The 14,281-nt window shown below is 41.2% G+C and overlaps 1 protein-coding gene across 1 annotated transcript; it reads left to right on the forward strand.

Moving 5' to 3' along the window:
- Positions 1 to 9,165: 9,165 nt before the first annotated feature.
- On the forward strand, positions 9,166 to 13,578 carry LOC147437572 (pentatricopeptide repeat-containing protein At4g18520, chloroplastic-like). The gene has a single exon (XM_086487091.1). It carries the CDS (start codon positions 9,397 to 9,399, stop codon positions 11,608 to 11,610), a length of 2,214 nt encoding a protein of 737 aa, XP_086343217.1. The 5' UTR covers positions 9,166 to 9,396; the 3' UTR covers positions 11,611 to 13,578.
- The last annotated feature ends 703 nt before the right edge of the window (positions 13,579 to 14,281 follow it).

Consider the following 14,281-nt stretch of genomic DNA (forward strand, 5'->3'; position numbering starts at 1 on the left):
ACTGTCGGGGGAAGACTGCCAACTCGGTGTCAAAGCACATATACCTCATACCCTCACAAAAGGCTATGCAAACTCAAAGACTAGAACATGGAAATATGCTTCGCAATCAAAGACACTAAGATGCTTGTAAGAAGGTGGCTTCCCAGACCAAAGATCTTCAAGTACCTTCTCATCTAAAGCCTTGTTAGGAGGTCTATTAATAAGATGGATAGCAGCTGCTAACGCTTCCGTCCAAAATCCATTAGGCAACCCTGCATTAGAGAACATGCTACATAACTTCTCTTGTATGGTACGGTTCATCCACTTAGCAACATCATTTTATGGAGGGTTATATGGAGCAATCAACTCTCTTTTGATGCATTTGCAATCACAAAATTTTAAAAAGCTTTAGTAACATACTCACCACCATTGTCTAACCTTAAGCACTTGACTTTATTGCAAGATTGACTCTCCACTAATGCCACAAATTTCCAAAATTTTGAAAGGTCTTCATCCTTCTTCCTAAGAGGATATACCCACACTTTCCTTGAAAAGTCATCGATGAATGTAACAAAGTACAATGAACCTCCCATGGATACCTGAGGCATAGGTCCACACACATCACTATGCACTAACTCTAGTGGCTCACTTTTTTTAATGCAACCCCTTTTGTGTGGTGATTGTGTTTGTTTATCATAAAGACAATGCTCACAAATTGAAAATTTTGAGAAATTGTAGCCAAGATCATAACCAAAACGAGACAAGATTTTCATTCCCTTTTGAGACATATGTCCTAACCGGCAATGCCATAAAGAAACACTGGGTTGTTCGGTTACACAAATTACATGTTTTTTATCATTACATACATGTAGCATGTACAAAGTTCTAGAATTTGAACCATGTGCTACCACTAAAGAACCTTTGGTGATCTTCCACGAACTATCACAAAATGTGCAGTAATATCCTACGTCATCCAATTGTCTTGTACTAATCAAGCTTTTGGTAAGCTTCAACACATGCCTCACATTCTTGAGCATGAATGAAGAACCATTCTAAAATTTCAGCTGCACATTGCCAACACCAACTATGTCACAAGTAAAATCCATTGCCAAGACGAACACAACCTTTACAGGATGCATCATATGTACAAAAGCACTCCCTCTAAGGAGTCACATGAGACAATGCACTTGAGTCAACAACCCAATCTTGTAAAGCATAGTCATCAGTGGCAACCAAATATGTTGAATTCATGGAAGATGCAAGATAAATGTCTCCATCAAAATCTTCAACAAAAACATTGTTGATCTCTTCAATCTTTATACTTCTTTCTTTAGTCTTTACGTTTCCCTTGTTTCCACTTTTGATAGTCTTTCTTCATGTGACCCTTTTTGTGAAATGATAGCACTCAATGTTGTTTTGGCCGCGTGATTTGCTACGAGATTTTCCTCTCTGATTTTGCTTGCCCTTTTCCTATGATCGACCACGAACAATAAGAGCATTGCAAGTACCACAAGAAGCATCAAGATTCTTCATGCTAACCTCTTCAGTAAGCAAATTTCCCTCAACATCAGCACATGTTAAACCATCAGGAGCTGTTGAATTACTTATGGTTGTGCAAAAAGTATCACAACTTTCTGGCAACGTCACTAGCAAAAACATTGCTTTGATCGAATCGTCAAAATGACTCTCTACCAAGAAAGCTGACTAAAAATTATGTTGAACTCATTGAGATGGTTACACATGGATGTGTCCTCATCCATCTTCAAATCAACTAAATTTTTATCCAATACACATGTGATGTTGCACTTCGCTTCTCATACAGGTCACATAACTTTCTCCACTCATAGCTAGTCATTTCCTTGTTTACATTGAAGTAAACATTCTTTGACAAAGTCAGCATGATGGGGGACCTAGCAAGTTCATCCAACTCCTACCAATCATACTCATCCATATCCTCAAGCTATATCCTCTTCATCTTTATCTGCTGGATCTGCTTTTTTTGTACTAAGACATTGTAAATTTGTTCCTTCCAAAATGGGAAGTTAGTGCCATCTAACTTCTCAATGCTGAACAAAGAGTTCTCCGATGATGAATTTATCACTCAACAAGGAACAAAAGTGGTAGATCCGTTGAACTAAACAAGATGATGAAAAACTTGAAAATTTTTGGCAGAGTCTCCCTTGCAAAACTGAGTTATGAACCCAAAACAAATGTGTACAATGACTGAAATGTTGATCAAAGTGGCTACACTGGCAAGATAGAATCTCAAGAAAATGTCATTGTCAGTGTCTCTAGCTTTAGAAGAATGTTTTGGAAAAATTGAACACTGTCAAATGCATACGCATAAAGATAACAACAATGCCAAGAATGGTGGGACAGCAGATGCACACAAATACTACACTAACCACATAAACATATATCATATGTTGATGCCAAAACTATGGGGATATCGGGGGCTCGCTCCAAAACCTGTATCACCAAAAGAATCTCCACATTTGAGAATCGCCCAGCTCAATAAAACCTTACCACTACCCTCAACAATAGGCCTTGGATATTTTTGTCAATACATAAACCGCATAAGATCTTACATCAACCACAAATTATCCTATGTCGATGCCAAAACCATGGGGATATCGGGGGCTCACTCCAAAACCTGTATCACCAAAATAATCTCCACATTTGAGAATCCCCCATCTTAATAAAACCTTACCACTACCCTCAACAATAGGCTTTGGATATTTTTGCAAATACATAAACCGCATAAGATCTTACATCAACCACAAAAATAATTTTTCGTAATGGCTACGGTGGTTTGTATGATTTAACAGACCCTCAAGATCTTACATCAAATGTGCATGTGACAGAGATTGCAGAAAGAGTCTAAAACAAAAACTTGTACGCAGAAGAACCGACAAAAGCATACCACCACATTTTTTGAAGTATATATCGCCCAAACTGTGCGGAATTTGAAGAAATTTCCTTCTACGAAGTTGTATAGCACACGAAAATGGTCAGGAGTTGGAATAATCGACCTGAAACATTGATTCTAACCAAGAGAAATCTGATCTGCAAAATTTGTAACCTGTCCTACACGACCTGCAGGCATTCAGAGCGATGTATCTCAAAAATCTGTGAGGATTTTGAGAAAACTTTCTTTTGCAAAGTTGAAGAGCACAAAAAGTCGGTCTACTACAATGGGAATCAGTCTGAACAGAAACCTTTGGATAGACAAAAATAGATTTGCAAAAATGTGTTGAACTTTTTGTTGCTTTGTGTGTGTGTGTGTGTGTGTGTGTACAACAATCGAGAAGAGAAAAGAAGAGAGGAGACACAAGTTATGGTGGACTCAAAACACAATAGTGTTTAGTGTTAAAAATCCTTAATGTTTTACGTACAATGAATGTTTAGTGTTAGTTCTCAGTTAGTGTTTGGCTACTTAAACACTTAGGCTCGACACATCGGGCTTTACCACCCCAACACGCAGAAGGGTGAATATGGGTTGAAACCTTAAAAGTACTTGTCCCTCGTTTGAAGGGCTTCACAGAGCTAACATTGGTTGATGTGACATAGGAATAACAATGACAAATTTTGATGTGGTGATCCCTACACAAGTGAAGCTGGTCAAAAGTAAGCAGAGAGAGACACACACACACACACACACACACACACACACACACACACACACACAGAGAGAGAGAGAGAGAGAGAGAGATTTGGAGGCAGTTCTCACGGTTTAAAAGGGCAAGAGATAGAAATTCACAAATAGCGAGAAGCATGAAAGGTTTACTAGAAGCATGGCAATGATGAGCACAAAGATTGAAGTGAAAGAGATTGAGATGCAACCACAAATCCAACTCAATAACACTGCAAGGTCCGTTATCTACATCCAATTTTTCATGCTTATACATTTTCTTGGTCCAACGTATAAATCCTACGGGGTAGGGCACAACTTCCATTTCTTATAATTTTTGAAGATACCATAGTGCCAACTCTCCACCATACTTTTGTATGGCACTTCTGCATGATGTGCACTCTACAATTGGCATTTTAACTCTATGACGCTTCATTGCAATACAAAATGTTTAAATATTCACATTGGTTTTATGTAGCTTTATGTAAACATTGTCCTTCAGCTTGGACAATTGGACGACACCCATACACGATAATCAGGTCGATAGTGCAATTTAATTTTTATGGTCTATTAATGCTTTTTGTATTTTTGATGTAAGGACACGGGTCCTACGGGCAAGGCTATCGGCACGGCCAGACAATGTGTACGCTAGGGGAGGCTATAAGATAGCATGGTTGGGTGGAGACTAACACACGTATTACTCTCGTCCTTTCACTGGTATCCAAGCTATTCTTGGAAAAGGGAAAAAGCGGATTGCATGTGCATGCGACACGCATCTTCTCTCCCGCGATCTGTAGGTAGGGACAACGACGTCCCCGCATTGCAGCAAAAAGAAGATAAGCACCTACGTCCTCCACAACAGGCGACCAAGGCAAACTCAACCAGAAACTCTACGACACCGATGCTCCATTGGAGCCATTGGCTACGCCCATGGGAAGGCCCTCTAAACCCTTGCATGAAGGAGGGTTGAGCCCACCCTATGAGGGTAAGAGGCCAACACTCTACCATCCAAGCTATTGAACCTTGTTGTGTATAATAAGGAAAGATAGTATACTTGAGTTAACAAGGAAAGCTAGAAGGAAAGGAAAGCTACAAACTTCAAGGAAGTAGTTTCACCCTTCCTTTTCGCTTCTTAGAGAAAGGCAAGTTTTCCTCCGAAAATTCTTTTTTCTTCAAGGAGGAAGCTTCACAAGTGAACCAAAGACTTCAAAAAAACGAAGAGTTTTTTGTGAAGAATCACAAAGGTGTTCTTACGACGAACGAGACGTGAAGCGCTACAATTTTCGTAAGGCGAGGTTTGCATGCAACGCAAAAGTTGCCGAGCATAAAAAACACAAAGATTTCAAGCTTTACAAGGTACAATTTGACGTTTTTTTCTCTCTCTACATTAGTGTGTGTTTACCGTGGCCAATAAGGATATTCCACCTACACACACTTTTGATTTTGAGCACGTACATCAAAATCGGGACACCACGGGTGCTACCGATATTCATATGACTGACGGATGATGATCTAGGAGATCATGACCTTGTAGGTATGGCTATTTTCAAGACTTTGAAAATTTGCCAAAGCCTACTTGAACGCAACCTCTCTGCACTAAATGCAAATGTTACAAATCTTACTGAGCTACTTGTGAAATTTATGAATTCACAAACGTCTCAAGGAGCCCCAGGTGGCACGATTCAAGGAACCCAAGCTCGCACCACTCAAGGAGTCCAAGAGACAAGTGCTTCAGAAGATGTAGAAGGTAGCAATGCATTGCTTAAGAATATCACCATTTTTTAATTTCACGGTGAAGAACGTGATCGCAACAAGGATGCGGTCAATACGTTCTTACACCTATGGAGTGATATTCATAGGTTGAGACACACCTCGGATATAAATAAAGCTGTGAAAACAAGTTTATCTCTTAAAGGCAAGGCCTATAAGTGGTGGATGACATTTCCAATAGATGCTCTTGCGCTGCGTTTCAAGCTTCTTTCTCCAAAGAGTTTTTGGACTCCAATGAAGAGGATAAGAATTGGTTAGCATGGGAGGCATGCCGCATGTCTGGCCTCTCTCTCACTCAGTACCTTTCCAAGTATCGAGAAATCAAATTAAAACTAGAAGGTCTATATGAATTTCAAAAGATACAGGGTTTTATTAGGGGTCTTGACAAAGACTATCGTCTTCATGTCAAGACCCAACATCCAAAAACTTTGGAAGAAGCTATCGGTCATGCCCAAAGATATGATGATGACCAAGAGAGGAAGGGAAATGTTCCCTACTCTAAGAATACTTTTGCTAAGAGCCAATGGCGAGGTAGATCTCCCACATGTTCCAAGAAGAATAAGAGACAATCTATCTCTCCACGCCCACAAGAGGCTAAGAAGCCTAAGCAATCACAAGATACTCCATGTGGGTCTCTCAGCACTGCTGATTTTGAGCATGCAAAGAAACACAATTTGTGTTTCAGATGTCTTTCGAACCAACATAATAAGAAGGATTGTCCTCTTTTGTAAGGCAAAGAAAAGGCCATGCACACGGTGCACTGCCTCACATTAGATTTATCTCCTAAATATTGTGTTGTAGAGGTTCTTCATATGGAAGAAAAGCACAATTGTTGTGTGCCTGCTTCAATGTGGCAGCCCACCTTTGGTCCCCCATGAGTTGACTCGCATGCATGGTAGTATAACAGACAACGTGTTTGTATTTTAGTGGATGATGTTGCAACTCATAACTTCCTGAACTATAAGCTAGTCAAGAAATTGAAGCTTACAGACTCCCTACTCCCACAAGTATGTGGTAGAACAAATGTCTGGAAATGATAAATAAGTATGGGACAGGGTAGTTCAAGGGGTTGAGCTTATTGTTCAAGATCATACGATGACCCTTGACTTTCAAGTTATGAACATGGACCGTGCTGATGTAGTTTCAGGACGGGAGTAGCTGCATGGTTTAGGAAACACATTGCACACTAGTTATGAACACAACTCCTTATCCTTTATGGCCAATGGTAAACATGTGCTTTTGCTTGGTGAGAAAAATATACCATCTGCACCTCTTATATGTACAACGGAGCTTTCTATTTTACAGAAACCAGATTTAATAGATGAAGTGTTACTGCTTGTCTCCAAGTCTTGTGAATTCTCAAGAGCAAAGTGCTGTGGATTCTAGTTATGGTATGCAAAAAGCAATGAACTTTAATGATAAGCAAAGTGTTAACAATTCTAAAGAGCAAAGTGCTCTCAATCTTAACTCTATTGAGCAACGTGCAACAATTGTAAAACAAACATTACAGGAATTACAAGATTCTCCATCCCAGCATAACTCTAGTTTACTTTCTCCTTTTGCACGGAAAAAGCTGACTCACTGACTCACGGAGTATAGTGATGCATTCTCAAGTGATTTACCACCGGGTTTACCCCCTACACGTGATATGCAGCATGGCATAGATGTCCTGCCGGGCACTAAACCGGTGAGTAAACCACCTTATTGTATGCGTGTTAGTGAGGCCAAGGAGGTTGAGATTCAATTGGTTGACTATCTCGCCCGTGGTTTCATAAGACCTAGCACTTCGCCTTGGGCATCACCAATTCTATTGGTAAAAAAGAAAGATGGTACTATGCGCATGTGCGTAGATTATCGTAGATTAAATGCCATAACCATCAAGAACAAGTATCCTCTGCCTCGAGTGGATGAGTTGTTTGATCAACTCCATGGGGCAAGATATTATACAAAGATAGATATTCATTCAGGATACCTCTAGTGTGTATCCTTTTAAAAGATATCTCTAAAACTGCCTTTAGAACATGGTTCAGGCATTTTGAATTTTTGGTTATGCCTTTTGGTTTAACCAGTGCTCCCGCTACATTTATGACACTAATGGATAGTGACTTACGTCCCTATCTTGGAAAATTTATTGCGGTTTTCCTTGATGACATTCTCATTTACAGTAAGACTGAAGATGAACACATAGAACATTTAAGATTAGTGCTCAAACAACTATGAACTCACGCTATGTATGCTAAGCAAAGCAAGCGCGATTTCTTTCAAACAGAGATACATTACCTTGGTCATGTGATCTCTTATTCCAGCATCAAAATGGACATTGACAAGGTCGCTGCCATTCTTCGATGGCCACGTCCAAACACGGTTGAATGACGACTAGCACACGCATTACTCTCGTCCTTTCATTTGGATTTGTCAATGCTTCCTTAAGTTTAGTTTAGCTACATATTTTTCCTCACTAGTACACGCTCAATCTACAATCTTGATCATCATATGTATATATCAAATAGATTCACAATTCTTTCTCATAGTTGGACAAATTCAACTTATGTTTTATAGTACTCGATGTACCATGTACATGTTTACTTTATTCCTAGGTGGTTGATGTCAATCTACGTATTTCCTTGTTTGGCAATGCATTTTACATATTGCAATCTAACATTATTCCTAGGTGGTTGATGTCAATCTAATATTTCCTTGTTTGGCAATGCATTTTACATATTGCAATCTAACGTTCTCCTCTACAGAACCATTCTTTAGCACGAGGACAATCCTTATCCCAACATTTTGTATGTTTTGTATGATCAATAGCCAAGACAACACATCTCTGTGTGTGTGTGTGTGTGTGTGTGAGAGAGAGAGAGAGAGAGAGAGAGAGAGAGATGGAAATAAGGAAAAATTGACTACGCTTGATTTAGAGTAAGATGGGTTCCCAGTCTAGAGAGTAAATGGCCGATATTACTAGGCTAAATGACTGCAAACTACTGCCAAAATAGGTTAAGGAGTAGGGTTTTAGTAGAATGATTAAGTTGCAACCCTTTGCTCGATTCAATTATCCCCTTCAATAGCTCTTTGTTGTATAGTCAGCTCTATGGGACACAATTTGCTTCTTCCCAATGCTCATCAACCCAAGCTGAGCTATTGTTGTTGCCTGTTCAATTGGTTGTACTCATCTGCTCCCATTCCACAACAAAAGCCGATGCGATAGCAATCACAATCAACTAAGCAAGTAACCAACTGCGCTCCAAAATCTATCAGAACACGTATGGCAAAGAGCAGTTCCTTGATCTCACTACTCAAACATTGTAGAGAAAGCCGTGAAATTGGACCATTTTACAGACATAGCTATAGAGGTAACCAATCATCATATATGCAATTCTTTTCAAAAATCGCCATGCACTTTGTACTTTTTTTTACTTCAGTGCTAGATGCTTGATGTAAAATCTGCGTATGCCCTATTATGTTTTATAGATGTTTATAGAGCAACTCCCACCAAGCAGTTAGCTCAATTGGTAGAGTCATAGCCTATGTGCCTAAGGTCTTGGGTTCAATACCCCCTTGGCAACCCGAAGACAAGTTCTAAGTCCTTAGGAACTGTTCTCATATGCGGGTGTGTGTGTATATGTGATGAGATGCCTCTCTCCCTACCTGTGAGACCGTTGTACATAGGGTGTGTGCGTGTGTTTCAAAGTTCTTGCACTCTATATAAAAAATATAAAAAATAAAACTCCCGGTTCACAATACTAGTTCACACTGCCGAAGTGACTCTAAATACTAAAAGTTGCTTGTCATTGCGAGCTTCTGGTTATTGCATAGGCTGCGAGCCAGTGGGAACAGCAGTTCGAGCTTTCTCCACATTTCTCCCAGGGGACTAGCGCTTAACTGCTGCTTACGCATCGCATTAAGCACTTTCTGCGCTTTAAAAGATGGCGATTAACCGGGGTCGTTCTGATGTTGAAACAGACGAGGGGTCACGAAGAGATACATCACATATCCATATATTTCGCTAGCAGACCATGCAATGCTTACTCCAGAAAACCAGAAACGTGAAAGGATTGCACTCGCAAGCTTCCCGGCACATGGAAGTTGCTCACAGTGCAAATACACAATTGCGTTATGAAGATCCTAGTGCCGCAATTGCCCTCATCGTGTCTTTGAAGGCTTGTGCCAACAACAGGGATCTGTGTAAATGCCACGAATTGCACAGAGAAATCGTGACTAGTGGATTTCTCGAAAAGAATGTATATGTTGGCAACACCCTTGTTAGTGTGTATGCTAAATGCGGTGCACTTGAGAAAGCAAAGGAAGTGTTTGATGAGCTCCCCTTCAAGAATGAAGCTTCATGGAATGCACTCATTGCCGGACATGCACAAAATGGGCATGGTGAGGAGGCAATTGCTCTTTTTGAACAGATGCAAACAGGAGGCTGCTCTCCAGATCCGCTGTCCTTTGTGTGCATCTTGAAAGCCTGTGGGAACATAGGAGCTTTGGACAAGGGCAAAGAAATACATTCTAAGATTACAAGGGCACAGTTATTGCCAGAACATGTCAAGGTTGCTAATGCACTAATAGACATGTATGTCAAATGTGGCGCTCTTGAGCAGGCCCATGAAGTGTTTGATGTGCTACCAAGTCGAAACAGTGTCTCGTGGACTACGCTGATAACAGGTTTTGCTCAGAAAGGTCGTGGTAAAGAAGCGGTTTCTTGTTTTGAGCAAATGCAATTGAGTGGCTTTTCTCCAAATGGAGTCACGTTTACTTCAGTATTCAAAGCGTGTGGAAGCATCAAAGCTTTAGACAAAGGGCTAGGAATCCATGCTCAGGTTTTGAGGGAGGGTTTGATAGAAGGTGACACTGTGCTTGCAAATGCGCTTGTAGATATGTATGCCAAATGTGGCGAACTTGAAAAAGCAAAGGGCTTGCTTTATGATTCTCCAACTCAAAACTTGGTATCATGGACTTCCCTTATTACAGGATATGTTCAGAATGGACTTGGTGAAGAAGCGTTAAGCTGTTTTGAACGGATGCAATCAAGGGGCTTTCATCCAGATGAAGTTGCATATGTTTGTGCTTTGAAAGCATGTGGCAGCATAGCAGCTTTAGGCAAGGGCCAAGAAATACATACGCAGGTAGTGAGAGAGCACCTAATAGAAAAGCATAGTAATATTGCCAATGCGCTGGTCGATATGTATGCTAAGTGTGGTGCACTTGAGAAAGCCCAAGAAGTCTTTGACAATCTTCAATCTCGAGATGAAGTCTGTTGGAATGCACTTATCACTGGATACGTCCAGCATGGATATGGTAAAGAGGCACTTGACACTTTCCAACAGATGAAAAAAGGGGGTCTCACTGCAAATGTGGTGACCTTTTTATGCTTATTAAAAGCATGTGGCAGCTTACGAGATGTAGACAAGGGCCAAGAAATTCATGCTCACATTTATAGAGAACGTTTGCTGGAGAAACATATCGAAATTGGGAATGCTATCGTAGATATGTATGCAAAATGCGATGTATTGGAAAAAGCACAGGCTGTGTTTGATGACCTTTCAGTGAGAGACATAGTCTCATGGACGGGGCTAATTGCCGGCTATGCTCTCCATGGGCATGGTGAAGAAGCCTTAACTTGCTTTGAGCAGATGCAATCAGGAGGCTTCTCTCCAGATGCAGTTGCCTTTGCTTGTGGTTTAAAAGCTTGTGCAATAATAGGAGCCGCAAGCAAAGGGCAAGAATTACATGCTGATATGGTGAAGAAGGGGTTTTTGGAAGAAGATATAGTGCTTTCTGTGACTTTGCTGGCAATGTATGCAAGTTGTGGCATGCTTGGGGAAGCCCAACAAGTGTTCGATGAGTTGCCAATCCATGATGTGGTCTCGTGGACTGCACTCATGGTCGGGTATGCCCGGCTTGAGAATGATGAATTTGTTCTCACTCTATTTGACAAGATGGTGGAACAAGGCCTACAACCAGATATGGTCACTTTTACAATTGTTTTAGATTCATGTCGTCGCAGTGGTCTTCTGGACTGCAGCTGGGAATATTTCCAAAGGCTAAGCAAAGATTGTGCTTTTAACCCAACAGTAGATGACTACAACGATATGGTCAAAAGTTTTGGGCATGCGGCCCACTCGGACAAGGTAGCTTTGCTTAATGAGAGAATCCCACTTGCTGGCAATGCTTGTTATGAAGGGTTGATGTTGAAATATCCAAGATGGGAAGTTGCAGCCGGATGAACTTGAAGCAAGGTATGATGGTCCATTACTGAAGTTTCCTTATGATGTAGCTGAGTTCCACAGTCCTATTTCATGCTGCTGTAATTATGACATGATTGACACTACTGCTCCATACTGTTCAACCTCTTCTAGCTGCACATATGTCATTATGATAGCACCAGGTAATGGTGGTTGATTACTGAAGATTTACATTCCTTCACGAGCATCATTGGAGCCACGGATTTCGGCAAAGATATTGATAGTCAGTGGATGCACACAAATTCCAGGTAATTTTTTTGTATCCAGATTGCGAGGACAGCCCTTCCCTGCTTCCCTGTATGGCATCACGGACGACCTCCACATTCCCTTTCTACATATGCAACAGGCCCTTCGCATCCAGACGTCATTGCCTTGAAGAAAGCGAAAAGGAAAGAGGCTTGTTGAGAGGTTGGTCAGATTGTGAGGACAGCCCTTCCCTGTATGGCATCACAGAAGACATCCAGATTCCCTTTCTACAAACACATATGCAACAGGCCCTTCACATCCAGATTGGCAACATCATTGCCTTGAAAAAAAACAAAAAGAGAGGCTTGTTCAGAGGTTGGTTTTTTGAGTCAAACTGAAATGCAGACAGCTTAAGAAGATCGAAAGGCCTAAGAATGTGCAAGGTCACGAAACGGTGAGCAAGTTCTCACGGGCAAAAGCATGCCCTTGCAAGTACTTTGCGCAGATGCGTGCGAGCAATCGCAGTAGCAAAGCTCATGAAAGAGGAGCTCGAGTTTGTAGACATGTGAAAAGCCAAACACTTTTCACAGTAGTCCTAAAGGAAATAAAGCAAAGTGACTGGAAATGGCTGCCATTATGGACCAGTGGCAGCCTGTGGGGTGCCCGGTGTGACGCCCATGTTCAAAGTCTGGGCCAAGCACACACAACAGGCTGTTCATTGCCAGGGTTGAAGTCCTAAAAGTTACAAAAAGAAATCAAAGAGTGTCCATAACTTGAAAATAGGGACAAGTGCTGAGGGACACAGCAAAAGAGTTCTTATATTCAACCGAACGTGAGAGAATGCCAAACGTCAAAACGCTGGTGGAGGTAAGGGGCAGCAGTGGAAGCAGTAGATCCTGTCTCTGACAGGGTTTCTACTCTAGGGACATGTTTGGGAGTAATGGGTCGCCAACACAGGGTTTTGGGCCTGGTAATGGCATCGAACTTGAGGCAACATTAAATTCAGTTCAATGTCATGCTGCCCTTTCTCCATTGGGCACCTCAGGTGACCTTGTAAGTATAGCAGCTTTGACAACTAGTGTGCAGAGCTTGTCAAAACTCACCACCTATACAATGTTAGGTGAGGTAAGGCTGCAGTCTCTTCATGGCTAAGGCAATGCACACTAGAATTGCTGGCTTTTTCTCTTGTCCTCTGGAATGGTGAGCAGGTTGTGTTGGATCATGGGCATGTCCCTTAGGCTATGGTCATGCGAGCACCAGTTACATATAATTGGTGCAATTATACCAATATCAGCATAGGTGCAAAAGACTCTTGCAGATAGCTTTAGCACAAGGGAGCTGCTCCGGTCTCCGCTTGGCATAGGCGGAGGGGGGCCAGCAGGCCTGAGCTATTGAACACATTGCACAGGCAGCTGGGAAGCATGAGGTCCATGGTCACACGTGCACTGGGTATTTGTCATAATTCACTCTTGTAATGAGCACAAGGGTGGAAGCTCCTCTGACACCTTCTACCTTATTCCTCAACTATGGAAATAGTGTCGAATTTGTTTGAGGAAATGACAGGCTTGGTGGCCTAAAGAAGGCCTTAGGGGACTAATCGACACATGTTAAAGTTGATGATGGCAACCTTTTTCTTTTCTTTTTCTTAGCGCGGGGAAGGTAGTAGAGCAACTTTATACATACCTATGTATTTACAACCTGACATTGCTACAAATTACACCCACAAGGGGCAATACTATAGGAACGACTTCCCCAATGGAAAAATTGGTACCACCCATCAAGTGTGGCCCATGAGCCTTGAACCCTTAACCTTGGGTTTCTTGTATCTAAAGCGAGAAGAAACTAGGTTCAACCTTCCAAAACAGCAAACATAAGGACTTTTGGGGTTCTTTATAGTGAGTGTCCAAATTTGACACATTCATTCACCAAGGTCAAGTTGAAAACCATTGAGACTACTAAAACTCAATCAAAACATAAAAAATGACAATGCTTGGGTAGAACATTCGTTAAAACTTGGATTGGTGTAGAAATTTTGGTCAAGGGCAATTTTGTGACTACTTGTGCTTGGAAAAACCTTAATAGAGATAAAAGAGTTGGAAAGTGCCAAAAAACATTGTAATCTAACAAAAGTAAAAATTCAAAATTTTGCACGCACTCACAATTCATAGACAAGAGTTCATTATATTCATGTTATTTGTGCCTTTGGGCCAATTCTTGGAACTCATTTGGACATTACATTATAATTAATGTGCACAACAAGATGGTAACAAAAGTCTAGCAATAACATAGCAAGACGTATACATAGCAATAACATTTACCACACACCGTCCTAGAGGTAAATGTGAAGAGTCCCTCTACATGCTTGTTCTTCTAAGAGGCACCGAGAAGTCATCAAAACTGAGCTCGTCTGATAGGTTCCAACCTTGACCGATTAGAATATGAGATTGGAATCATATTTAGGGGCAAA

This window comes from Adiantum capillus-veneris, chromosome 17, assembly GCF_014529385.1.
Source record: "Adiantum capillus-veneris isolate H3 chromosome 17, ASM1452938v2, whole genome shotgun sequence".
Taxonomy (NCBI): Eukaryota; Viridiplantae; Streptophyta; class Polypodiopsida; order Polypodiales; family Pteridaceae; genus Adiantum; species Adiantum capillus-veneris.